Below are 26,984 nucleotides of genomic sequence, written 5' to 3' on the forward strand. Positions count from 1 at the left end.
TGGAATAGTACCATGGGATCCTTTACATACATTGGGTGGGGCCTCGGTCTAGTGTTTCAGCCAGAAGCCAGCAAATGTGCAAAGTGGCAGCCCCTCAGTTCAGTGACACGACTGGAGGCCAGCAGCGGTTATTCAAATATTTGAGTTACATTTTTCTGAATAATTAATTCCAGCAGTCTGTAGAGTTCCAAGCGTTGTCCTCTTTGCCCTCAAGGGCAAGGCATTCATTATTCTGCTGAAAGAACATACGCGCTTGTCTTAGAGTCAGAGTGACGGCACTGGGGACTCACCTCCAGAGTAAACGATATCGTGTTGCAAAGGGCCCGTGTAGGTGCCGATCCGAAGCTTCCCAGATTCCTATATTTTAATGAGATAAAAAGATAAATAAATACTCTGCACCGCTCAGCTGAAAACACAAAGAAAACGTTGAAACGTGACAGTTCATTGTGAAAATATATGTAATTTATTTTGCTGTGTTTGTAATCGGTAGAATTAGGACAGAATATTCCACTAAGCACAATAATCTTAGGCAGAACACACTTTGTGGCACAAGGCTATCCCCCAAACGATACGCGTGAGAGCCAGGCAGCAGCAAGAAACAAAAAGGCAAAATACCGCAGAAGCTAGAAATCTGAAATGAGTAGAAACCTGATCTGAAAGCAGCAGGAAATGGCTGCCCCGAAGGAAGAGAACTGTGACCTTTTCTGTTTCACACCTAACTCTGTCAGACCTCAGTTACTCACATTGTCGACCTGTCTGACAACCGTCCCTTCTCCAAAGAAAAGAGGTTTTCGTGTGTCTACCACAATCAGGTCAAAGTAGAAACGCCAGGAGCGTTGCAAAGTACCTGCCTGGAAAAGAGAAATAGGAAAATCTCAGATTTCAGAGTGCTCGCAGACCTGCGTTGGCTCCCGGTCATCCTTGTTTTCAAATCCCTCCACGGCCTCCCCCCTCCCTATCTCTGTAACCTCCTCCAGCCCCACAACCCTCTGAGATCTCTGCGCTCCTCTAATTCTGGCCTCTTGTGCATCCCCGATTTTTATCGCTCCACCATTGGCGGCCGTGCCTTCAGCAGCCTCGGCCCTAAGCTCTGGAATTCCCTCCCTAAACCTCTCCACCTCTCTACCTCTCCTCTGTAAAGCTTACCTATTTGACCAAGCTTTTGGTCACCTGTCCTAATATCTCCTTTTGTGGCTCGGTGTTAAACTGTATTTGATAACGCTCCTGTGAAGCGCCCTGGGTACGATTTACTACGTTAAAGGCGCTATATAAATGCAATATGTTGTTGTTGATTTCTAACTGGTTCAAAGGCACAATATCCGAACTCATAGGGCTGGATTTTCATTGAGGAGGTGGGTAGGAGGCGGGACTACAACTTTCGGGGTTGTAGTCCCGCCTCCACTGAGTTGTGGCCAACCCACGCAATTTTGACTTGATTGACCTTGTTGAGCCCACCCAGCGGGCCCAGCAGGCCAATTAAGGGCCACCTGGCAACAAGTGACGTCACAGATTGATATTTCATCTGTCAAGACCTTTTGACAGATGAAATATCAGCGTTTGAAGCTGTCAAACACTGACAATCTGTACTCTAAGTTAATTTCTTCCTCTCAGGATGATTTAGAGATCTCTCCGGAACAGAAAGCTGAATGCTGCAATTTTTGACAGATCGTGGCCATTCTGCTTTCTGTGCTGGTGAGGGACTCCCGAGACCCGAGGGAAGGCTGTAAAGGTAAGAATAGGTAAGTAAAACTTCTTTAAACACTTTAAACACACCAAACATACTTACCTCTGCACTCATGCACCCATCACTCACCTGAACACCGGACATCTCGACCCCTCCAAGCCCTTCAGCCCGACGGCCTGCCTCGCTAACTTGGCGTGGTTTGGAGCTGTCGGGAATCCCACACTTCAAGAATGAAAATAGGGATTAGGCTAAAAACTGCCTGTTAACAGGCAGTTAATTGGCACTAATCCCCTTCCCGCCTCGGGGAGGCGGGTCCCAGTACGGGTCGAGTACCCGCCTCCTTTGAAACTGGCATGGTGGCGGGTTGGGGGCGGGATGGGGTCAGGACCCCCGATTTTGGGATTTTAACCCCCCACACGCCTCCAATCCCGCCTCCACAGCTCAATGAAAATCCTGCCCATAGAGTTTTCATAATTAACGCATTGAGGACCCAGGTAACAAGAACATATCTAACAGGGTTATTTTCAATTTATTCCAAGAACCAGGAACTCCAGCCCTGAAGGCGAGGAGGGGGACACAGTACATCTTGTTTCCTTACTTTCTCTGCTTGAATTGAAACTCAGAGGGCACTGCCGGCAGCAGGCACGGAGAAATCTACTGTTCCCCCCCTGTAGCTCCCTGCTCATCTGGGAATAAGGAGCAGTAAGCAGCGGCTGAGACCACTTCTCCTCCATTCAGCTAAGGGAGGAGGCGCTGAGGTGTGTTAAAGGAGGGAAACGAAAGATGACCTATAGTGGAATTATATAGAGAGAGTTCCCACATATCAACATTCCTCATTTAAAACCGGGGCAATTCCCGACAGTGGGAACAGGAAGCCAGAGAGCCTCACACATCTCTTCACATTGACGTCAGGCTCACGCTCTCACGTCAGGCCCGCTCCCACCTACATTTAAAAGCAATAGCTACAAACACTAGGGAGCCGGTGGAGTGGAGTGGAGAGGAGGAGGAAACAAAATGAACAGGAAAGCTAAACGAAAAAAAAAACGTTAGGTGAGGAATTGGCCAAAGGCAGGCCTTTGAAGGAACTGAACTGGAGAGCTTACACTGAGCAGTCACAACCGGCTCAAGCGGAGCACTGGAAACAGGGACTGTGAAGTTGCACCACTGCTGTTCATAAATCCAGGTATGAAAATAAACACCCACCCCGGTACTGAGGCGGTTAAACAAGATCGTAGTCAGGTTTATATAAGTAAACACACGAGGTGGTAATGGTCCCGCCAGGGACTGAAATGACTCATGTGTTACTGATTCAATATTGCTCGATGGTTGTGCTTTTTGTATGTTCGGACACTCAAAGCCCTCCGCGTGCCTGATCTGTGACTGCACTTGTAGACCAAATATACATGGGGCTGTTCACCTTTTAATTGTTCTGTTGCTGGGACTCAAACTAAGATTAATAAACAGTAAGACCGTAGGGTCAGAGGTGATTGGGAATGTTATACATCATTTCTACCTCCTCCATTTAGAATACAGCCCCTATACTGTTCTAGTTCTGGCTGAAAATGGATATTTTCCTTGTCCCATTGTCACAGACGTGTAGGGTCTGTTTCATTATTAGCCAATCGCACTACCCACCACTGTGTTGTGTGTGCAGACTAGCCATTGACTCTTGCATGGCTGCTCAGTCTGTGTGACTTGTGCTGCATTGATTTGGAACTTTACCTTCGGCCCATGTGGGAAGTCAAACAGGTATTTCATTATTGCCTGCAAAAAGAAAGGTAATGAGAGTGAGCATCGGCATGTCAGAGGTCTGAGTGCTAATTGTCGGCTGTGGCTCAGTGGGCAGCTCCCTCGCCTCTGAGTCAGAAGGTTGTGGGTTCAAGTCCCACTCCAGGGACTTGAACACATAAAGCTAGGCCGACACTCCAGTGCGGTGCTGAGGGAGTGCTGCACTGTCGGAGGTGCCGTCTTTTGGATGAGACGTTAAACCGAGGCCCCGTCTGCTCTCCCAAGTGGACGTGAAAGATCCTGTGGCCACTAATTCGAAGGAGAGCAGGGGAGTTGTCCCAGGGCCAATATTTATCCCTCAACCAACATAACAAAAACAAATTATCTGGTCATTATCACATTGCTGTGTGTGGGAGCTTGCTGTGTGCAAATTGGCTGCCGCGTTTCCCACATTACAACAGTGACTACACTCCAAAAAAGTACTTCATTGGCTGTAAAGCGCTTTGAGACATCCAGTGGTCGTGAAAGGCGCCATAGAAATGCAAGTCTTTCTTGTTTTTTCCTTGCTGCCCACAGAGAGAGACTCATCAACCATGAACACACTTAAATGAAAGCCTTTCGATTTTCTTCCCTCTACTCTCGAAGGCACTGACACTTGCTGGGTGTCTCCCATGGGGTGCCAGTGCCCTCCAGTTCCCAGCAGGTGTTCTTCCTGTGTGAACTTCAACAGCAAGTGCTGAGAGGCTGCTTGCCTGTGGAGTTGTCACAATTTGGTATACATTATAAAATCGCTTTCTCTTACAACAGTTCTGCACCGGCTCCTGTCGGGCGGAGGCTGGTTGGTTATTTAAATATTACAGCGAGGCTGCGTGCTTCAGATTTAATCTCTGCTTTAAATTTAACCCGGCAGCTAAAGTGAGGCGAAAAAAAAGGAGAAAAACTTCAAGTTGTGGAAATAGAATCATAGAATGAAAGAGCAAAGAAGGAGGCCATTCGGCCCATCGTGCATGTGCCAGCTCTTTGGTAGAGCTATCCAATTAATTCCACTCCCCCTGCTCTTTCCCCATAGCCAATTCTCTTTGGAAACTTATTACTGAATCTGCTTCCACCACCTTTACAGGCAGTGTATTCCAGATCACAACAACTCGCTGGGCGCGATCTTGCCAGCCCTGGGGAGGCAGGTTTGGAGGCGGGATTGCCAGGAAAATGGAAGAATCTGGGGGCGGGTACCCATCCCGCCCTAACCCGCCTCTGTGCCATCTTCCCAGGAGGCGGGTAGCCGACTCGCGCCGGGTCCCGTCTCCTGGAGGCGGGAAGGGGATTACAGCCACTTAACTGCCTGTTAACAGGTAGTTAACAGGCAGTTAAGAGGATTATCCCCATTCTTCCACCAGAGGCACGGGCTTCCCAACGTCGGGAAACCCCACCAGGGTCACCGAGGCGAGCAGTGGGTCTGCAGGGGTCTGCGGGGTGCAAAAGTGCGCTGTGAAGGTAAGTGATGGGTGCAAGTGTGGAGAGGTAAGTATGTGAGGTAAGTGGAAAGTGATAGAAAATGTTTACTTACCTTTGTTTCTTCCTGCAGACTTCAACAGTTGGGGATGCGGAGAGTCTCGCATCTCACCGGCAGAGATGACAGATGGCTGCTGCATTCTCCGATGCAACAACCATCTAATTTCTGCTCACAAAAGAGGTCTGATGAGGTCTTGAATACAAGGACTCATCAAACAACAGAGAATGTCAGTGTTTGACAGCTTCACAGAGCTGTCAAACGATGACAATTCATCGAAACGTCATACACTGACGTTCTCTGCAACCGGCTTCCCCTTAATTGGCCTGCTAAACCCGCTGGGCGGGCTTAACAAGGTCAATCAAGGGAAAATAGCGTGGGTTGGCCAGAAGTTGATGGAGGCGGGACTAAAACCCGACAAGCAGCAGTCCCGCCTCCAACACGCCCCCATTGACAAAATCACCTCCGCTGTGTCTGAAATAACAACAGAAAACACACGGCGGGGCGGTCAGCACCTATAAAGGGAATTGACCGTGTTTTGCGTGGAACCTCCGAAGCATTAAGCTGTCTCATTACAGGTGCTGATCGACCTGCCCTGTACCCCAGCATTTCCTGTGTTTATTTCCAATTTCCTTGAACGTAACCAAGTAGTTGAATTAAGCACAGAATTAAATGAAATTGTATACTTACATCCGTGTAGGAGAAATCACTGTTGGTAGCAAGAAAAACCTTTCCCACTTCTTTCATTCGACTGAGGAGCAGAGGCAATCGAGGCTAGAGAGAAACAAAAGTCAGTCACATCACAGTTAAGTGAGTGGGCAGATGGAATATAATGTGAGGAAAGGTCAGATTATTCACTTTGTTAGGAAGAATAGAAAAACAGAATATTTTTTAAATGGTGGGAAACTATTAAATGTTGGTATTCAGGGAGATTTAGGTGTCCTCGTACAGGAAACACAGAAAGCTAACATGCAGGTACAGCAAGCAATGAGGAAGTCAAATGGCATGTTGGCCTTTATTGCAAGGGGGTTGGAGTATAAGAGTAAGGAAGTCTTGCTACAATTGTACAGGGCCTTGGTGAGACCACACCTGGAGTACTGTGCACAGTTTTGGTCTCCTTATCTAAGGAAGGATATACTTGCCTTGGAGGCGGTGCAACGAAGGTTCACTAGATTGATTCCTGGGATGAGAGGGCTGTCCTATGAGAAGAGATTGTGTAGAATGGGCCTCTACTCTCTGGAGTTTAGAAGAAGGAGAGGTGATCTCATTGAAACATTGAAGGGGATTGACAGGGTAGATGCTGAGAGGCTGTTTCCCCTGGCTGGAGTGTCTAGAACTAGGGGGCATAGTCTCAGGACAAGGGGTCGGCCATTTAAGACTTTGAGATGAGGAGACATTTCTTCATTCAGAGGGTTGTGAATCTTTGGAATTCTCTGCCCCAAAGGGCTGTGGATGCTGAGTCATTGAGTATATTCAAGGCTGAGATTGATAGATTTTTGGACTCTAGGGGAATCAAGGGATATGGGGATCGGGCGGGAAAGTGGAGTTGAGGTCGAAGATCAGCCAGGATCTTATTGAATGGTGGAGCAGGCTCGAGGAGCCGAATGGCCTACTCCTGCTCCTAATTCTTATGTTCTTATTCAGCGGTTGGTTTTGTTAGAGCGGAGGAGGTTATGGGGCGATTTGATAGGGGTGTTTCCACTTACGAAGGGATGGGACAGAGCAGAGGCAAACAGATTGCTTCCAGTGGTCTTGAACAAGGGGACACAGATTTTAAATATATGAGATTTAGGACAGAGAAGCAGGAAAAACATCTTTTTTGTTTTACAGAGGGTTGTGCGATTGTGGATGCATTACCAGAGCTAGTGACTGAAGCAGAAACGGTGCTGACAGTTCTGACTAGGTTAGATAGATGGTTGAAGGAGAAAGGAATAAAAGGATATGGAAACAGAACGGGGGCACGTGGGATTAGGACTGCTGTGCGTGTGGAGTGGAAAGTAAAGAAGAATGAGAGGGGATCTCATTGAAACTTATAAAACTCTAACAGGACTAGACAGACTAGATGCTGGAAGGATGTTCCCGATGGTCGTGGATTCCAGAACCAGGGGTCACAGTCTAAGGATAAGGGGTAAGCCATTTAGGACAGAGATGAGGAGGAATTTCTTCACCCAGAGAGTGGTGAACCTGTGGAATTCTCTACCACAGAAGGCAGTTGAGGCCAATTCATTAAATATATTGAAGAACGAATTAGGTATATTTCTTAAGGCTAAAGGGATCAAGGGATATGGGGAGAAGGCAGGGACAGGGTACTGAATTTGGATGATCAGCCATGATCGCATTGAATGGCGGAGCGGGCTCGAGGGACCGAATGGCCTACTCCTGCTCCTATCTTCTATGTTTCTATGCAGCTACCGGAATAAAGACTACATCGGTCAGTTCTTATTCTTTGCAAATTTAGGCGTCTTCACAAAGCATGGGAGGGTCAGGTGGGCCGGAAACTTTGCTTTTCTTTGCCAGTTTGGTGCTTCAGGGATCAGCAGTGATGGTGGGGCGGCTGATGAGAAACTGGGAGACGGCATGCCTGACCCGTGCCAGTGTACCAGGAGTAAGGAAAGGAACAACCATTTGCTTTGGCTGAAGCTAATAGGTCAATTCCCTCCTCGCCCACAAAAAAAATCTCACCGTCACTTCCCTGCAAACTTTGCACAGGGCAACAGGAAGATGTAAAACGTGTGCAGGACACACCTTGGGTTGCCAACTCTGTTTGGACATATTCCTGGAGGTATCATCACGTGTCCTCCTGCCTCCAGCCACCCCACCCAGTCAAACAGCATTCTTCCCCGCCCGTCTCCAGTATTCTTATAAGGAATGAACAAAAGTGTTCAATGAAATAAAAAACCTACAATTTATTTTAATGCCCCTGTAGGAATGTCTAGTTCCTATCCAAAAGACTGAGGTCCACTCAGGCAATCAAATAAACGAGGTTTAATGAAAACTAACAGAGTTCAACGGATACCTACAGGAGAACATCGAATATAGGTCTAGTCAGTTCGGAGGCTCCACGAGGACAGCTTGGGCGGTCCCGTGGCTGACATCATGATGTCATCACGTTTTTCCCGCCGGTGGGGGATCACGTGATGAACGGCGTGACGTCATTGCGTTTACCCGCGCTATTAAAGTGATCGCGCTCTGTCCATGTAAACAGTGAAAACAAAGATACAGACTCAGGCTGTAGCCAACATATTATTAAAGGGAATTATATACAATTGATTGGAGTCCCTTAGTGGCTCCGCCACACCCTCATGATTTCCCTCCTGCTCGCAGCAGTGTCCAGGTGATTATTCTTTAATTCCTGGAGGCTCCAGGGCAATCCTGGAGCGTTGGTAACCCGAGAGACACCCAAGAACAGCATGAGTTCCCAAAACCCCGTACGAGTTGTCTGAAAGGCAGCAAATACTCTACTCACATCCTTCATCACATACTTTTCCAGGTTTCCCAGCGTTTTCTTCTTCAAAATGCCCTTCAAAAAAAAAGATGAAACAACTCCAATACATTTCAACAAACCAGGCCATCGTTCTGAGCTGCCTCAGCTCCCTGTGTGTGCTGAGTCTGACCTGACCCCACCCAAACCCGTCTGGATTTGTGGGTTCAGGTCATTTGCATTTCTCCGTTGTGCCCCCCCGGGTCAGGCTTGCCCCCTGGCGGGGTCGAACACCTGCAAGGCAAGTCTGCTACAATGGCTCCTGCGGGCTGCTGTCCAAAGATGCTGGGTCCCTGGTCTTTGCTTCCTGCCCTTCTATGATCATCTGATGATAGAGGGGCTCAGTGCAGGACCCAGAACCCACTTCTTCTGGGCTGTCCTCAAAATGGGTGCCTAACTAGCAAACAAACAGGAAAATTAGGAATGCCCCCCACCCCTGACTCATTAATACTGCGGGCTTGTGCCTACAATAGTTGCAAGCACAACACCCTCACCGTCCCCTGTTTCCCCCCGCCACCCTCGGGCAAGACCAGGGCTACGTTAAGGGGATGGAAACTTGGCATCGTGCACCTTCACCTCTTTTCCTGTGCCTTGCATCTGAGCAATGTGGAAAATTGCCCAAGTATGTCCTGTCTACAAAAAGCAGGACAAATCCGACCCGGCCAATTACCGTCCCATCAGTCTACTCTCAATCATCAGCAAAGTGATGGACGGTGTCGTCGACAGTGCTATCAAGCGGCACTTACTCAGCAATAACCTGCTAACTGACGCCCAGTTTGGGTTCCGCCAGGGCCACTCAGCTCCTGACCTCATTACAGCCTTGGTCCAAACATGGACAAAAGAGCTGAACTCAAGAGGTGAGGTGAGAGTGACTGCCCTTGACATCAAGGCAGCATTTGATCGAGTGTGGCATCAAGGAGCCCTAGCAAAACTGAAGTCAATGGGAATCAAGGGGAAAACTCTCCATTGGTTGGAATCATACCTAGCACAAAGGAAGTTGGCTGTGGTTGTTGGAGGTCATTCATCTCAATCACATGACATCACTGCAGGAGTTCCTCAGGGCAGTGTCCTAGGCCCAACCATCTTCAGCTGTTTCATCAATGACCTTCCCTCCCTCATAAGGTCAGAAGTGGGGGTGTTCGCTGATGATTGCACACTGTTCAGCACCATTCGAGACTCGTCAGATACTGACGCAGTCCGTGTCCATATGCAGCAAGACCTGGACAACATTCAGACTTGGGCTGACAAGTGGCAAGTAACATTCGCACCACACAAGTGCCAGGCAATGACCATCTCCAACAAGCGAGACTCTAACCATCTCCCTTTGACATTCAATGGCATTACCATCGCTGAATCCCCCACTATCAACATCCTGGGGGTTACCATTGATCAGAAACTGAACTGGACCAGCCATATAAATACTGTGGCTACAAGAGCAGGCCAGAGGCTGGGAATTCTGCGACGAGTGTCTCACCTCCTGACTCCCCAAAGCCTTTCCACCATCTACAAGGCACAAGTCAGGAGTGTGATGGAATACTCTCCACTTGCCTGGATGAGTGCAGCTCCAACAACACTCAAGAAGCTCGACACCATTCAGGATAAAGCAGCCCGCTTGATTGGCACTCCATCCACCTTCAACATTCACTCCCTCCACCACCGGCGCACTGTGGCTGCAGTGTGTACCATCTACAAGATGCACTGCAGCAACTCGCCAAAGCTCCTTCAACAGCACCTTCCAAACCCGCGACCTCTACCACTTAGAAGGACAAGGGCAGCAGATGCATGGGAACATCACCACCTACAGGTTCCCCTCCAAGCCACACACCATCCTGACTTGGACCTGTACCGCCGTTCCTTCACTGTCGCTGGGCCAAAATCCTGGAACTCCCTTCCTAACAGCATTGTGGGTGTACCTACACCATATGGACTGCAGCGGTTCAAGAAGGCGGCTCACCACCATCTTCTCAAGGGCAATTAGGGATAGGCACTAAATGCAGGCCTAGCCAGCCAGCGACGCCCAGATCCCATCAATGAATAAAAAAAAAGCATTCCTCGGGACCAAAGGACAAGAAAATCAGCTCTTACAATAGGAAGGAAATGCCTGCAATGTTTCAAATAATGGCATGTGCCTGCACTTATTTATCAGCAGGGGGCACTATGTACTTAAATGATACAACATTGCAGAATTAGTAACAGAATGGTTCAATACTCAGACCGGGGTGGGGGCAGGGAGAGCTAGTGACGGGGAAAGAGACAGAGAGAGAGAGACAGATACAGAAAGAGATAGAATGGGAGCAACCAGAGTTACAGAGAAAGAAAGACAGAGGAATAGAGACAGAGACACAGGGGGGAATTTTGCCAGCCCTGGGGAGGCGGGACTGCCGGGGAAATGGCAGAAACTGGGAGCGAGTACCGAACCCGCTCCCAACCCGCCTCCGTGCCATTTTCCCGGGAGGCGGGTCCACGACTCGAGCAGGGACCCGTCTCCTCGAGGTGGGAAGGGGATTACAGCCACTTAACTGCCTGTTAACAGGTAGTTAAGAGGTTTATCCCAATTTTACCTCTGCAAGTGTGGGCTTCCCGACGGCTGCGAACCTCGCCAGGGTCAGCGAGGCGAGCAGTGGGTCTGCGGGGGTGAGAGGGGTCGAAAAGTGCGCTGTGGAGGTGAGTGATGGGTGTAAGTGTGGAGAGGTAGGTATGAGAGGTGAGTGCAAAGTGTTAGAAAAAGTTTACTTACCTTTGCTTCTTCCTGCAGGCTTCAACCCTTGGGGATCCTTGCAGCAGCCATCTGATTTCGGCTCAGGAAAGAGGTTTGGTGAGTCTTCAGTACAAGGGCTCACCTTAGAACAGAGCTTGTCAGTGTTTGACAGCTTCTCAAAGCTGTCAAACACTGACAATTCGTCATACGCTGCCGTCCTCTGTCACCGGCTTTCCCTTGAGGAGAGATTGGGTCGACTGGGCTTGTACTCGCTGGAGTTTAGAAGAATGAGAGGGGATCTCATTGAAACTTATAAAATTCTAACAGGACTAGACAGACTAGATAAAGGAAGGATGTTCCCGATGGCCGGGGAGTCCAGAACCAGGGGTCACAGTCTAAGGATAAGGGGTAAGCCATTTAGGACTGGGATGAGGAGGAATTTCTTCACCCAGAGAGTGGTGAACCTGTGGAATTCTCTACCACAGAAGGCAGTAGAGGCCAATTCATTAAATATATTCAAGAAGGAGTTAGATATATTTCTTAAGGCTAAAGGGATCAAGGGATATGGGGAGAAGGCAGGGACAGGGTACTGAATCTGGATGATCAGCCATGATCTCATTGAATGGCGGAGCAGGCTCGAGGGGCCGAATGGCCTACTCCTGCTCCAATCTTCTATGTTTCTATGTTAATTGGCCAGCTAAGCCCGCAGGGTGGGCTTAACCAGGTCAATCAAGGGAAAATAGCGTGGGTTGGCCGGATGTCATTGGGGGTGGGACTGAAACTCGACAACCAGCAGACCCGCCTCCAACGTGCCCCCATTGAGAAAATCCAACCCACAGAGAGAGAAAGAGACCGAGAGAGGGAAACGGATACAGAGATAGACAGATATGTGTATAGCGAGAGACAGAGATAGATAGACAATGGACAGTAAGAGACACATACAGAGCATGAGACAGAGGTGGATATAGAGATATGCAGAAAGATAGATGGATAGACAGTAAACATACCAGCAACAGAGAAATAAAGAATGAAAGATAGAGAAATAGTAGAAAGATATTGACAGAGAGAGAGAAAGAATTATTTAGAAAGAGGGAGAAAGGGAGATCGGTCATCCTGGGTCTAGAAAGCTGGGGACAGAGTTTAGGAATCCCAACTGCAGTTGCAACTCCTTATCCATCAGTACAGAGGCCTCACGACAAGATCAACATGATAATACTGCGTTATAATGAAGATCTCGTGAGTGTCACCACTGCAAATATGCTCCATTCGTATAATAACGACAACTTCAGTACCAGGATGGGAACGGGGACTGTGGGGAGGATGAGCAACCCGGCCACAGCATCGTGGAGCGGGGGGCCATTCAAGTGGGGGGCGATAAAAGAAATGTTGTAGTGGTAGGGGATAGTATCGTTAGGGGGATACATAGAGTTCTTTGCAGCCGAGAGCGAGAGTCCCGAAGGCTGTGTTGCCTGCCCGGTGCCAGGGTTAAGGACATCTCCTCTGGGCTGGAGAGAAACTTGGAGTGGGAGGGGGAGGATCCAGTTGTCGTGGTCCATGTTGGTACCAATGACATAGATAGGACAAGGAAGGAGGTTCTGCTGAGGGAGTTTGAGCAGCTAGGGGCCAAATTAAAAAGCAGAACCACAAGGGTAATAATCTCTGGATTACTCCCTGAGCCACGTGCAAATTTGGCTAGGGTAAATAAAATTAGAGAGTTAAATACGTGGCTCAAAGCCTGGTGTGGGAGAAATGGGTTTTGCTTCCTGGGACACTGGCATCAGTACTGGGACAGGAGAGAGCTGTTCCGTTGGGACGGACTTTACTTGGCCAGTGCTAGGACTAGAGTCCTGGCGAATCGAATAACTAGGGCTGTAGAGAGGGCTTTAAACTAATTAGTGGGGGGGAGGTTTTAAGCGAGCGAAAAATAAAAATGACAGCGGAGAAGGCAATAGAGCAAGGTAGCAGTGGGGGAATTAAAAACCAGAGCGTGTCAGGAAGGGACAGAATGTATAATGATAAAGGTAAAGTAGTAAAAGGGGTAAAAGCAGGAATAAATTGTCAGAAAACATATTTGAAAGTTCTTTATCTGAATGCACGCAGCATTCGTAACAAAATTGACGAGTTGACGGTACAAATAACTACACACGGGTATGATCTGGTGGCCATTACGGAAACATGGCTGCAAGATAATCATGACTGGGAACTAAACATACAAGGGTATTTGACAATTAGGAAGGACAGACAGGAAGGAAAGGGAGGTGGGGTTGCTATGTTAATCAAGGATGAAATCACTGCAATAGTCAGAAATGATATTGGGTCAAAGGATCAGGATAGTGAAATAGTTTGGGTGGAGATAAGGAATAAGAAGGGGAAAAAGTCACAAGTGGGCGTAGTCTATAGGCCTCCTAACAGTGGCAACTCTGTTGGTCGGAGTATAAATCAGGAAATAGTTGGGGCTTGTAATAAGGGAACAGCTATAATCATGGGGGATTTTAACTTTCATATTGACTGGACTAATCAAATTGGGCATGGCAGCCTTGAGGAAGAGTTCATAGAGTGTATTAAGGACGGGTTCCTTGAGCAGTATGTAACTGAACCAACCAGGGGGCAGGCAATCTTAGATCTGGTCCTGTGTAATGAGACAGGATTAATAAAAAATGTCCTAGTAAAGGATCCCCTTGGAATGAGTGACCATAATATGGTTGAATTCCAAATTCAGTTTGAGGGTGAGAGAGTTGGATCTCAAACCAGCGTACTAAGCTTAAATAAAGGAGACTATGAAGGTATGAGAGTAGAATTGACTAACGTGGACTGGGAAAACAGATTAAAGTGTAAGACGGTACAAGAGCAATGGTCTACATTCAAGGAGATATTTCACATCTTTCAAGATAAATATATTCCACTGAGGAAAAAGGGGAGTAAAAGAAAAGACAGCCATCCGTGGCTTAGTAAAGTAATAAAGGATAGTATCCGACTGAAAACAAGGGCATATAAAGTAGCCAAATCTAGTGGGAGGATAGAAGATTGGGAAGCATTTAAAAGCCAGCAAACAATAACTAAAAGATTAATTAAGAAAGGGAAGATAGATTATGAAAGTAAACTAGCAAAAAATATAAAAACAGATAGCAAGAGTTTCTACAGCTATATAAAAAGAAAAAGGGTGGCTAAAGTGAACGTTGGTCCCGTAGAAGATGGGACCGGGAAACTAGTGGTGGGGAACTTGGAGATGGCAAAGACGCTGAACAAATATTTTGTATCAGTCTTTACAGTAGAGGACACTAAAAATATCCCAACACTGGACAAACAGGGGGCAATGGGGGGGGGGGGAGGAGCTAAAGACAATTAAAATCACTAAGGAGATGCTACTCAGTAAAATAATGAGACTTAAGGCGGATAAATCCCCCGGACCTGATGGCCTACATCCTAGGGTCTTGAGAGAAGTGGCGGTAGGGATTGTGGATGCATTGGTGATTATTTTCCAGAACTCCCTGGACTCAGGAAAGGTCCCGGCAGATTGGAAAACTGCTAATGTAACACCCTTATTTAAGAAGGGAAGTCGACAAAAAGCTGGAAACTATAGACCAGTTAGCCTAACATCTGTGGTTGGCAAAATGTTGGAGTCCATTATTAAGGAAACAGTAACAGAGCATTTGGATAAACATAATTTAATAGGACAGAGTCAGCATGGTTTTATGAAGGGGAAGTCATGTTTGACAAATTTGCTCGAATTCTTTGAGGGTGTAACATACAGGGTGGATAAAGGGGAACCAGTGGATGTAGTGTATTTGGACTTCCAAAAGGCATTTGACAAGGTTCCACACAAAAGATTACTGATCAAGATAAGAAATCACAGGATTGGGGGTAATATACTGGCATGGGTGGAAGATTGGCTATCTAACAGAAAACAAAGAGTTGGGATAAATGGTTCATTCTCGGGCTGGCAATCAGTAACCAGTGGTGTTCCGCAGGGGTCAGTGCTGGGACCCAAACTCTTTACAATCTATATTAACGATTTGGAGGAAGGGACTGAGTGCAACATATCCAAGTTTGCCAACGATACAAAGATGGGAGGGAAAGCAGTGAGTGAGGAGGACATAAAAAACCTGCAAAGGACATAGACAGGCTAAGTGAGTGGGCAGAGATTTGGCAGATGCAATATAATGTTGGAAAGTGTGAGGTTATGCACTTTGGCAGAAAAAATCAAAGAGCAAGTTATTATCTAAATGGAGAGAAACTGCAAAGTGCTACAGTACAAAGGGATCTGTGGGTCCTGGTGCATGAAACACAAAAAGTTAGTATGCAGGTGCAGCAGGTGATCAGGAAGGCCAATGGAATCTTGGCTTTTATGGCAAGGGGGATGGAGTATAAAAACAGGGAAGTCTTGCTGCAGTTATACAGGGTATTGGTGAGGCCACACCTGGAATACTGCATGCAGTTTTGGTTTCCCTATTTAAGAAGAGATATACTTGCTCTCGAGGCGGTTCAGAGAAGGTTCATTCGGTTGATTCCAGAGATGAGGGGGTTGACGTATGAGGAAAGGTTGAGTAGGTTGGGACTCTACTCATTGGAGTTCAGAAGAATGAGAGACGATCTTATCGAAACATATAAGATTGTGAGGGGGCTTGATCGGGTGGATGCGGGGAGGATGTTTCCACTGATGGGTGAGACTAGAACTAGGGGGCATAATCTAAGAATAAGGGGCTGCGCTTACAAAACTGAGATGAGGAGAAACTTCTTCACTCAGAGGGTAGTAAATCTATGGAATTTCTTACCCCAGAGAGCTGTGGAAGCTGCAACATTAAATAAATTAAAAATGGAGATAGACAGTTTCCTAGCAGATAAGGGAATTAGGGGTTACGGGGAGCGGGCAGGGAAGTGGACGTGAGTCTAGGTTCGGTTCAGCCATGATCCTATTGAATGGCGGAGCAGGCCCGAGGGGCCGTATGGCCTACTCCTGCTCCTACTTCTTATGTTCTTATGTTCAGGACAACATGCTGAAATAAACAGGAATATGAACGGGGAGAAATCTTACAGACTCATGCACGAAATCCATTGTATCCCGCACATCCTGGAACATGTTCCGATACGACATGAAGAGGTCACCACTTTTAAAGCCTGCCTCACAGCTGGGGGAGAAAAAGAGCAAAACATTATAATCAATGTCGCAACTGTAAATTGAGGTATTTTATTTATCACTGACCGTCTTTGTCAATGTTCACATCAAAACCCATATCTAACTCCTTATTTCCTGTGCATTGAACCAATCTCGAGAACAGCAACTTCCATTTATTTGGTTCCCATTGTATAGCAAACTGTTTCGGGCCACTTCAGAGTTTGGGGAGGGCCCTCAGCAGAGTGGGAGGGAAATTAAGGGAAGGTGATCAAAAGCACAGTCAGCGATCGGTTTTAAATGAGGTTTTTTGAAGATGGGGATGAGATGGAGCGAAGGATCTGGGCAGAGCGTTCCAGAGTGTAGGGTGAACGCTCTGCCACTGACGGTAGGGTGTCGGGAGTAGGGAACACACAGACGCGAGTTGGAGACGTGGAGGGTGCGAGCAGAGATGTCGAGCTGGAGGAAATTTCAGATGCAGGGAGCAGCGAGGCCTTGGCAGAACTTGTAGATGAAGTGGAGGATTTTGAAGTCATGTTAAGGGGCGGGGAGCCAGTAAAGGTCAGGTGGATAGGAGGTGGGGGGGCGGGATTATGGCTTGGACAGCACGTGGTGCTCTGGGTGAGTTGGGGTTTATGTAGAGTGGATCTGGTGAGACTGGTCTCGAGGTGACAAAGCACAAATGAGGGTTTCCGTGGCAGTGAGAAGGAGATAGGCAATATTTCGGAGGTGGAAGTTGGCAGTCTTGGTGATGGATTAGCCCAAGCTCAGCGTCATGAATCTTACCATTCATGTAGAAGTGACTCATGAGATAACACTGGGCGGCCAGCTGGTGGCGCCGTCCAAGGAAAGTATAAATACTCAGGCGTGGGCCCAGCTTGCTCAGGACGTTTTTGTAACCAGGAACTAGTGATGTACAGGAAACTTTTTTTTTATCCGGCACGGACGGGACCGACGTGGTTCCGGTTCATCAAAAATTCCGGATAACCGAAAGCTATAGTAAAAGATACGGAGCTGAGAGCTCCGAATAAAGCAACAAACCCTGTTGCTTAGCTTCAGAACAATGGCCAGAAGTTGCAAGCGTCTCTGTAGCTTAGCAACAGCTGCAGCCACACCCTTGCACAGCAACAAATGGAGGAAGGCAAGTAATAAAAGTTACCTGAACCTACTCCTGAATTTTGCCGGTTAACTGACATTTCTGGTTATTTAGGTGCCGATAAATCGAAAGTTTCCTGTAACTAGAAACTCGTGGTTGTGAAACAGTTGATTAAAGCCTTGTTTTATACTCAAACCAAGTGCTTAGTAGCTTTCTTACGTCACTCAGGTTGAGTGGGATACCAAGGCCGAGTACCATTAGCATAAGCTTGAGCAGGCATCCAGGGAGGAAGATGGAATCGGGGGGGAGGGGGGGCGGTGCTGCTAAGGTTGGCTTTGGTCTTGCCGGCATTGAACTGCTGAAAGTTCTCATTCATCAATGGACAGGCAATCAGACAGCACAGTGACAACCGTGGAATTAAAGGTCGTGCTGGAAAGGAAGAGCTGGGGAATCATCGTCCTATAGATGAAAATTGACTGAAGTGAATGGTTTTAGACAATGTTGCTGAGGAGCAAATGCAAACATGAGGAGCAGGAGGCGAGGATGGAACTGTGGGAATTGTAAAACACAAGAGTTGTAGCAATGCACCGAGTGGGTGCCCCGGGGTCATTCCCCGTAATTCTTCAAACAGCCTGTGCTCGCTCTTGGTACTGCCAGCTGGCGCAGGTGCCAGACGGCTCCAGGAACATCACCTGGGGACCTACAACCTCTCTGGGATGGATTTGAGCTCAGGTTCAGGATGTTAGAGGTCAGTGGTTGTTCATTGCAGCAGCCAGTCCCGTCACAGTGAGGCAACCCTGCACACCCTCTCTGGGCTGGAGTTAAACAAAGCTAGAAGGCCGACTTAAGTCCCTACAGTGACCAGGGTTTGCTGTGTTATTTTGGGTGCTACAAAATCTTGGCAATCAAATCAAACAAATAATGCTGAAGTAAAAACAGAAAATGCTGGAAATACTATAACCTATAGCCCATAACCTCTGCCCCTATCCTTTTTTTATTTATTTATTTATTCTCTCTCCCACATGGCAGCTGTCTTTCATTCTGCCATTTACACTTCATCTAGAACCATCTTTTGTTTCTTAACTTGTCCCATTACCATCTCCTTTGCCTTGCACCATCTCTTAATCTCTCTTAATCTCTCCTGCCTTCCAGCCTATCACAGACCTTCCCTTTTGTTCTTTCCTCCCCTCCCCCCCTCTCCCTGCCCCTGCACTTGCTTAAAAACCTGTTACATCTCCAACTTTTTCCAGTTCTGAGGAAGGGTCATCGACCTGAAACGTTAACGCTGTTTCTCCCTCCACAGATGCTGCCTGACCTGCTGAGTATTTCCAGCATTTTCTGTTTTTATTTCAGATTTCCAGCATCCGCAGTATTTTGCTTTTGTGTAAATAATGCTGAAGAACTGATGCCATTAATAATGGTGAAGCCAATTTCCTGGACCTCCTTTGGAGAACAGATTTAAGTAATAAAAAGCAAAGTACTAAAGGGGCTGTATGCATGATCATCTGCACTGTTACCTGGTGTATTCGGAGCACTTGATGAAGAAATCCACTAGACAGGCATATAGGTAGGTTTCTGTAACAGAAACAATCCATATGTGAAACAGTGCAACAATTCCGCAGTGTTTGTTGCAGACCTCAACTAACATTTCCTGCTGCCGACACAAACAGCAAAGGAGTGTCCCATACCAAGCAGTTATATCAATGATATATCTGCATGCTCCCCACATTAACACAGATGATTTCGATCATCGCAGACATGGTCCATTCTGGGACTGCAGTTCAGGCCGTAAATTTCAGTTACCTTGGCGATTGTTTCAAAAAGTGCCGCGGGATCTTTTACGTCTACCTGAGAGAGCAGACGGGGCCTCGGTTTAACGTCTCATCCGAAAGACGGCATCTCCGACAGCGCAGCACTCCCCCAGTACTGCACTGGAGTGTCAACAGAGATTTTGGGCTCGAATTTCCAAGCCCCGTGGAGGCGGGAAAATTGCTGGATCGGGGGGCAGGAACTCATCCCGCCCCCAACCCGCCTCCATGCCAATGTCCCAGGAGGCAGGGACCCGACCTGTGCTGGGAGCCGCCTCCCTGAGGCGGGAAGGGGATTAGTGCCAATTAATTGCCTGTTAACAGGTAGTTAACAGGCAGTTTTTTGCCTAATCCCTATTTTTAGCCCTGAAGTGTGGGCTGTCCGATGGCTCTGAACCACGCCAAGTTAGCGAGGCGGACCGTCGGTCTGAAGGGGTTGGCGGGGTCGAGATGTCCGTTATGCAGGTGAGTGATGGGTGCATGTGTGCAGAGGTAAGTGTAAAGTGTTTTAATAAGTTTTACTTACCTTTACTTTCTCCTGCAGGCTTCCTTCCTTCAGTTCTCGGGAGTCCCTCAGTTCACCGGCACAGAAAGCAAAATGGCCGCTGAACTGTGAAAAGCTGCAGCATTCCGTTTTCTGGTCTGGAGAGATCTCTAACTGAGTCTGAGTAGAAGGACTCAAGTTAGAAGACAGATTGTCAGTGTTTGACAGCTTCACAGAGCTGTCAAACACTGATTTTTCATCTGTCAAAAGCTCTTGACAGATGAAATGTCAATCGCTGACGTCACCAGTAACCAGGTGTCCCTTAATTGGCCTGCTGAGCCCGCTGGGCGGGGCTTAACAAGGTCAATCAAGGGAAAATAGCGTGGGTTGGCCACAAGTCAATGGAGGTGGGACTACAACCCAAAAAGTGGGAGTCCTGCCTCCATCACGTCCCCATTGACAAAATCCAGCCCTTTGTGCTCAGATCTCTGGAGTGGGGCTTGAACCTTCTCCCTCAGAGGTGAGAGTGCTACCACTGAGCCACAGCTGAGACTGCTGTTATGCGACCGTGCAAACAGAACATTTATTTGTACATTTGTACATTTTGGACTGAACTCAACTGACCTCCTTCAGTGGGGACAGTTAAATAGCTGCTCCAAGTTTGTTAATGAAAAGAATTAGAAAAGCCTGAAATAGTGTAACTAAACTAAAAAAAAACACAAACATGAAAGGCTTCAAGTGGAAGGAATTCCTTTAAGGCACAAAAAACCCACAGGAAAAGTGGTCCAACAAGAGAAGTTGAAGATAGTATTAGATCAAAGGAGGAGGCTTATAATTTTGCCAAAAAGAGTAATAAGCCTGAGGAGTGTGAGGATTTTAGAATTCAGCAAAGGAGGACCAAGAAATTGATAAAGAAAGGGAAAATGGAATATGAGAGTAAACTAGTGAGAGACATAAAAACAGACTGTAAAAGCTTCTATAGGTAGGTAAAAAGGAAAAGATTAGCAAAAGTAAATGTGGGTCCCTTACAGGCCGAGACAGGAGAAATTATAATGGGGAATAAGGAAATGGCAGAGAAATTAAACAAATACTTTGGGCAGAATCTTACCTTCCAGGCCGAGTTCAAGGCAGGACTGCTGGTTTTTGGGTTCCAGTCCCGCCCCCAGCGACGTCTGATGAGCTGACGCTATTTTCCCCTGATTGGCCTTGTTAAGCCTGCCCTGCGGGCTTGCCGGCCAATTAAGGGAAAGCCGGTGTCAGATGACGTCAGTTGATGACGCTTCATCTGCCGGTTTTCTTAAAGGTATATGCACCACACTTGTTTGACAGATGATTTGGCAGTGTTTGACAGCATTGAGGTGCTGTCAAACACTAACAATCACTGTCCAAAGATGAGTCCTTGCACCCAGGCTCTCCAATTACTCTCTCCTTAGGATAAAACAGATGGCAGCTGCAGCTGAGATTGCAGAAGCCATCTGTCACTTCTCCCGATGAGATGAGCCTACACAAACTCTTCACAGCTTGTCACCTGCAGAAACATCTAAACACATTAAACATTACTTTCATAACTTTTCCTTACCTCTGATACTCACCAGTGTCCCATTCAGTCAATTAAACCACTTCTGCAGCTGTCATTTATACACAAAAGTTACAATAGACCCACATCACCCCTCACTTACCCTGGTGGGGTTCCCTGACGTCGGGAAGCCCGCAGCAGCAGTGGAAAAATGGGAAAAAGCCTCTTAACTACCTGTTAACAGGCAGTTAAGTGGCAGTAATCCTCTTCCTGCCTCTAGGAGTCGGGACCCTGTGCAAATCGGGGACCCGACTCCCGGGAAGATTGGTTGGAGGCGGGTTGGGAGTGGGTTTGGGACCCGTTCCCATTTTTGGGGATTTTCCCAGCAGTCCCGGCTCCAGACACACCTCCTCAGGGCTGGTAAAATCCAGCCCCTGGTGTCTGTCTTCATGGAAGAAGACGCAAAAAATTTCCCAGAAATAGTGGAGAACCAAGGCCCTAGCAAGAATGAGGAACTGAAAGAAATTAGCATTAGTAAAAGAATAGTACTGGAGAAATTAATGGGACTGAAAGCCGATAAATCCCTTGGACCTGATGACCTACATCCTAGAGTTTTGAAAGAGGTGGCTATAGAGATAGTGGATGCATTGGTTGTCATTTTCCAAAATTCCATAGATTCTGGAATGGTTCCCGCGGATTAGAAGGTAGCAAATGTAACCCCACTATTTAAGAAAGGAAGGAGAGAGAAAATGGGGAACTGCAGACCAGTTAACCTGACATCAGTAGTAGGGAAAATGCGAGAATCTATTATTAAGGACGTGGTAACAGGGCACTTCGAAAATAATAATAGGATTGGGCAGAGTCAACATGGATTTATGAAAGGGAAATCGTGTTTGACAAATCTGTTGGAGTTTTTTGAGGTTGTAAGTAGCAGAATAGATAAGGGGGAACCAGTGGATGTGGTGTATTTGGATTTTCAGAAGGCATTCGGTAAGGTGCCACACAAGAGGTTATTAAACAAAATTAAGGCTCATGGGATTGGGGGTAATATACGAGCATGGATTGAGGATTGGTTAACGGACAGAAAACAGAGAGTAGCAATATACGGGTCATTTTCAGGATGGCAGGCTGTGACTAGTGGGGTACTGCAAGGATCAGTGCTTGGGCCTCAGCTATTCACAATCTATATCAATGATTCGGATGAGGGGACCAAATGTAATATATCCAAGTTTGCTGATGATACAAAGCTAGGTGGGAATGTAAGTTGTGAGGAGGATGCAAAGAGGCTTCAAGGGGATATAGACAGGCTAAGTGAGTGGGCAAGAACATGGCAAATGGAATATAATGTGGAGAAATGTGACGTTATCCACTTTGGTAGGAAAAATAGAAAAGCAGAGTATTTTTTAAATGGTTAAAGACTGGGAAATGTTGGTGTGCAGAGGGACCTGGGTGTCCTTGTACACGAATCACTGAAAGTTAACATGCAGGTACAGCAAGCAATTAGGAAAGCAAATGGAATGTTGGCCTTTATTACAAGAGGATTTGAGTATAAGCCTAAAGAAGTCTTACTGCAATTATATAGGACCCTGGTGAGAAAACACCTGGAGTATTGTGCACAGTTTTGGTCTCCTTACCTAAGGAAGGATATACTTGCATTGGAGGGAGTGCAACGAAGGTTCCCCAGACTGGTTCCTGGGATGGGGGGATTGTCCTATGAGGAGAGATTGAGTAGATTAGGCCTATATTCTCGAGAGTTTAGAAGAATGAGAGGTGATCTCATTGAAACGTAAAAAATTCTTACAGGGCTTGACAGGGTTGATGCAGGGAGGATGTTACCCCTGGCTGGGGAGTTTAGAACCAGGGGTCACAGTCTCAGAATAAGGGGTCGGCTATTTATGACTGAGATGAGGATGAATTTCTTCACTCAGGGGGTGGTGAATCTTTGGAATTCTCTACCCCAGAGGGCTGCGGAGGCTCAGTCTTTGAGTATATTCAGGACAGAGATTGATAGATTTTTGAATGTTAAGGGAATCAAGGGATATGAAGATAGTGCAGGAAAGTGGAAATGAGGTAGAAGACCATCTATGATCTTATTGAATGGCAGAGCAGGCTCGAAGGGCCAAATGGCCGACTCCTGCTCTTATTTCTTATGTTCTTACGTTCTTAATACCACACAGAACCAGTTAATAGAAGCTGACTGCACCCAAAGTTGCAGTCTAACTCAGCTCTGTGGACCTGAAACTCCAGTGTACACAATAAGGTAAATCTTCCGAGACCGCTCGGATAATGAGGTGCCTTTCCCACTGACACTATCAAAAAAATCATAGAAACATAGAAAAATAGGAGCAGGAGTCGGCCATTCGGCCCTTCGAGCCTGCTCTGCCATTCAATATGATCATGGCTGATCCTCCATCTCAATACCATATTCCCGCTCTCTCCCCATACCCCTTGATGCCTTTTGTGTCTAGAAATCTAACTATCTCCTTATTAAATATATTCAGTGACTTGGCCTCCACAGCCTTCTATGGTTGAGAATTCCACAGGTTCACCACCCTCTGAGTGAAGAAATTTCTCCTCATCTCAGTCCTAAATGTCCTACCCCGTATCCTGAGACTGTGACCCCTCGTTCTGGACACCCCAGCCAGGGGAAATATCCTCCCTGCATCTGTCTAGCCCTGTCAGAATTTAATACGTTTCAATGAGATCTCCTCTCATTCTTCTAAACTCTAGGTGTGGTCTCACCAAGGCCCTGTATAACTGTCCTTGCTCCTGTACTCAAATCCTCTTGCAATGAAGGCCAACATACCATTTGCCTTCCTAACTGCTTGCTGCACCTGCATGTTTGCTTTCAGTGACTGGTGTACAAGGACACCCAGGTCCCTTTGTACATCAACATTTCCCAATCTATCACCATTTAAATAATACTCTGTCTTTCTATTTTTCCTACCGAAGTGGATAACTTCACAGTTATCCACGTTGTACTGCATCTGCCATGTATTTGCCCACTCACTCAACTTGTCTAAATCGCCTTGAAGCCTCTTTGCATCCTCCTCACAACTCACAATCCCACCTAGTTTTGTGTCGTCAGCAAACTTGGAAATATTACATTGGGTTCCCTCATCCAAATCATCATTGATATATATTGTGAATAGCTGGGGCCCAAGCACTGATCCCTGTGGTACCCCACTAGTCACCGCCTGCCACCCCGAAAAAGACCCATTTATTCCTACTCTCTGTTTCCTGTCTGTTAACCAATTTTCAATCCATGCCAGTATATTACCCCCCAATCCCATGTGATTTAATTTTGCACACTAACCTCAGGTTAACCACACTAATCACAGGTACATTGCCTACAATTGTCCGCCCTTGAACGTGGGAGAGATGCTTCGTAGTGGGCTCAGACCAATAGGTTGCATCCTGTTAGGTGACACTGCAAACAGAACATTGTTTCTTGAGGCATGCAAGAGACAGTCATAGGAGACAATCCAACCTACCGGCAAGGTTAAAGAGGGTGTTGAGGATGTAAAAGCGTTCCGTGTCATCTCTTTGGATAAACTTGTTGGAGTACTGCTCAAGAATCTCTGCTCTGAGGGAAGACAATGACGAGGGGGTTACAGGAAAGTTTGGAATGAGATAACTCAACGCAACCGTTCAACTCAACACTATTGATTCTTCCTGAAACAGTAATGGCAAAAGATTAGAGTGATTTGATAGAGGTGTATAAAAAAGAAAGACTTGCATTTATATAGCGCCTTTCACTACCTCAGGACGTCCCAAAGCACTTTACAGCCAATGAAGTACTTTTGAAGTGTGGTCACTGTTGTAATGTAGGAAATGCACAGCAAGCTCCCACAAACAGCAATGTGATAATGACCAGATAATCTGTTTTTAGTGATGTTGGTTGAGGGATAAATATTGGCCAGGACACCGGGGATAACTCCCCTGCTCTTCTTCGAAATAGTGTCATGGGATCTTTTACATCCACCTGAGAGAGCAGACGGGGTCTCGGTTTAACGTCTCATCTGAAAGACAGCACCTCTGACACTGCAGCGCTCCCTTAGCACTGCACTGGGAGTATCAGCCTGGATTTTTGTGCTCAAGTTTCTGAAGTGGGGACTTGAACCCACAACCTTCTGACTCAGGCAAGAGTGCTACCCACTGAGCCACTGGCTGACAGAGATAAAAGGATATGGAGCCAAGGCAGGTGGATGGAGATAAGATACAGATCAGCCATGATCTCATTGAATGGCCGAACAAGCTCAAGCGGCTGAATGACCTACTCCTGTTCCTATGTTCCTATGTGTTATGAAGGGATGGGGCAGAGCAGATTTGGGGTAATTTTATCTTTCAGCAATGGTATAAAATGGTCAACATCAGGTGGGGTTACATGTAACATGCAGCCTCCGATCTTCGGGTAAGCATTCCCCAAGGCGGCCTTCGAGACACACGACAACGCAAAATCGTAGAGCAGAAACTGATAGCCAAGTTCCGCACTCATGAGGACGGCCTCAACCGGGATTTTGGGTTCATGTCACGCTACATGTAATCCCACCTGACGTAGGGTCATCCAGACTCGAGTCGTCGTTGGCTTGTTCTCTCTACACAGATGCGGCCGGACCTGCTGTGGTTTCCAGCAAAGAAAATGTTTTTGTCTGTTTTTTGTTTTTCATACAGACCCCAGCATCTGCAACATTTTACCCCTTGTGACCCCACCTCATTGTTCTTTGATGTCATGTTTTCCTGACTGACCTGTTTGGACACCATTCACACCTTTGATTGCTGTGATTATCTCTCTGCTGAGGTGTGATAAATGGCAGTTAGAAAGATTACCTGTAATCATCTGGCATTATTCTCTGACTATATATGCTGTGTCTATAGGCATCTCTCCACTTCACTTGACGAAGGAGCAGCGCTCCGAAAGCTTGTGATTTCAAATAAAACTGTTGGACTATAACCTGGTGTGTGACTTCTTACATTTGTAATTCTATGGTGGTGGGGAATATTCAACAACAACAACTTGTACTTATATAGCGCCTTTAACGTAGTAAAACGTTCCAAGGCACTTCACGGGAGTGTTATCACCGAGCCACGTAAGGAGATATTAGGGTAGATGGGTCATAAGAACATAAGAATTAGGAGCAGGAGTAGGCCTTACGAGCCTGCTCCGTCATTCAATAAGATCACGGCTGATCTTCGACCTCAACTCCACTTTTTCGCCTGATCCCCATATCCCTTGATTCCCCTAGAGTCCAAAAATCTATTGATCTCAGCCTTGAATATACTCAACGACTCAGCACCCACAGTCCTTTGGGGTAGAGCATTCCAAAGATTCACAACCCTCTGAGTGAAGAAATTCCTCCTTATCTCGGTCTTAAATGGCCGACCCCTTATCCTGAGACTATGTCCTTTAGTTCTAGACTCTCCAGCCGGGGGAAACAGCCTCTCAGCATCTACCCCTGTCAACCCCCCTCAGAATCTTATACGTCAAAGAGGTAGGTTTTAAGGAGGGTCTTAAAGGAGGTAGCGAAGCGGAGAGGTTTAGGGAGGGAATTCCAACACTTAGGGCCACGGCAGCTGAAGGCACGGCCGCCAACGGTGGAGCGGTTCATACATAATACTAATCACGGTCCAATGTCATATACAATTTTAACGCCACGGTGCAACATGGGGGGAGTGCTCATATGTAATACTAACCCCACTTGCACAGCAGCCATGGTGAAATGCCATAAAGTACTTCATATAGTGTGGGTTGGGCTTGAGCAGTAGTAGGAGTAGCATCAGGGAAGGTTTCCAAAGGACTGGTCGAAGAGATTTTGAAAGCGGGGAGAAACATCACAAACTGAAGAGCTTTGGGGAGAAACTTCCACAGTGT

At 46.9% G+C, this 26,984-nt stretch overlaps 1 protein-coding gene across 3 annotated transcripts in view; it reads right to left on the reverse strand.

Annotated features, from left to right (window-relative positions):
- Nucleotides 1–26,984, reverse strand: part of LOC147097937 (cytosolic purine 5'-nucleotidase-like) — an 83,264-nt gene that overhangs the window by 17,100 nt on the left and 39,180 nt on the right. For 2 of the 3 annotated variants that reach the window (XM_085971028.1, XM_085971026.1), the window contains exons 5-12: nucleotides 24,607–24,698; nucleotides 18,822–18,879; nucleotides 16,131–16,224; nucleotides 8,386–8,439; nucleotides 5,610–5,693; nucleotides 3,407–3,448; nucleotides 744–851; nucleotides 291–357 (exon numbers count right to left, since the gene is read on the reverse strand). In XM_085971028.1, the coding sequence (XP_085827154.1) occupies nucleotides 291–357; nucleotides 744–851; nucleotides 3,407–3,448; nucleotides 5,610–5,693; nucleotides 8,386–8,439; nucleotides 16,131–16,224; nucleotides 18,822–18,879; nucleotides 24,607–24,698 (599 nt within the window). The remainder of the gene's footprint in view (nucleotides 1–290; nucleotides 358–743; nucleotides 852–3,406; nucleotides 3,449–5,609; nucleotides 5,694–8,385; nucleotides 8,440–16,130; nucleotides 16,225–18,821; nucleotides 18,880–24,606; nucleotides 24,699–26,984) is intronic. The other variant, XM_085971027.1, reaches the window with a different exon arrangement.

This window comes from Somniosus microcephalus, chromosome 30 (genome assembly GCF_052327205.1).
Source record: "Somniosus microcephalus isolate GS21.2 chromosome 30, FLI_Smic_1.0, whole genome shotgun sequence".
Taxonomy (NCBI): Eukaryota; Metazoa; Chordata; class Chondrichthyes; order Squaliformes; family Somniosidae; genus Somniosus; species Somniosus microcephalus.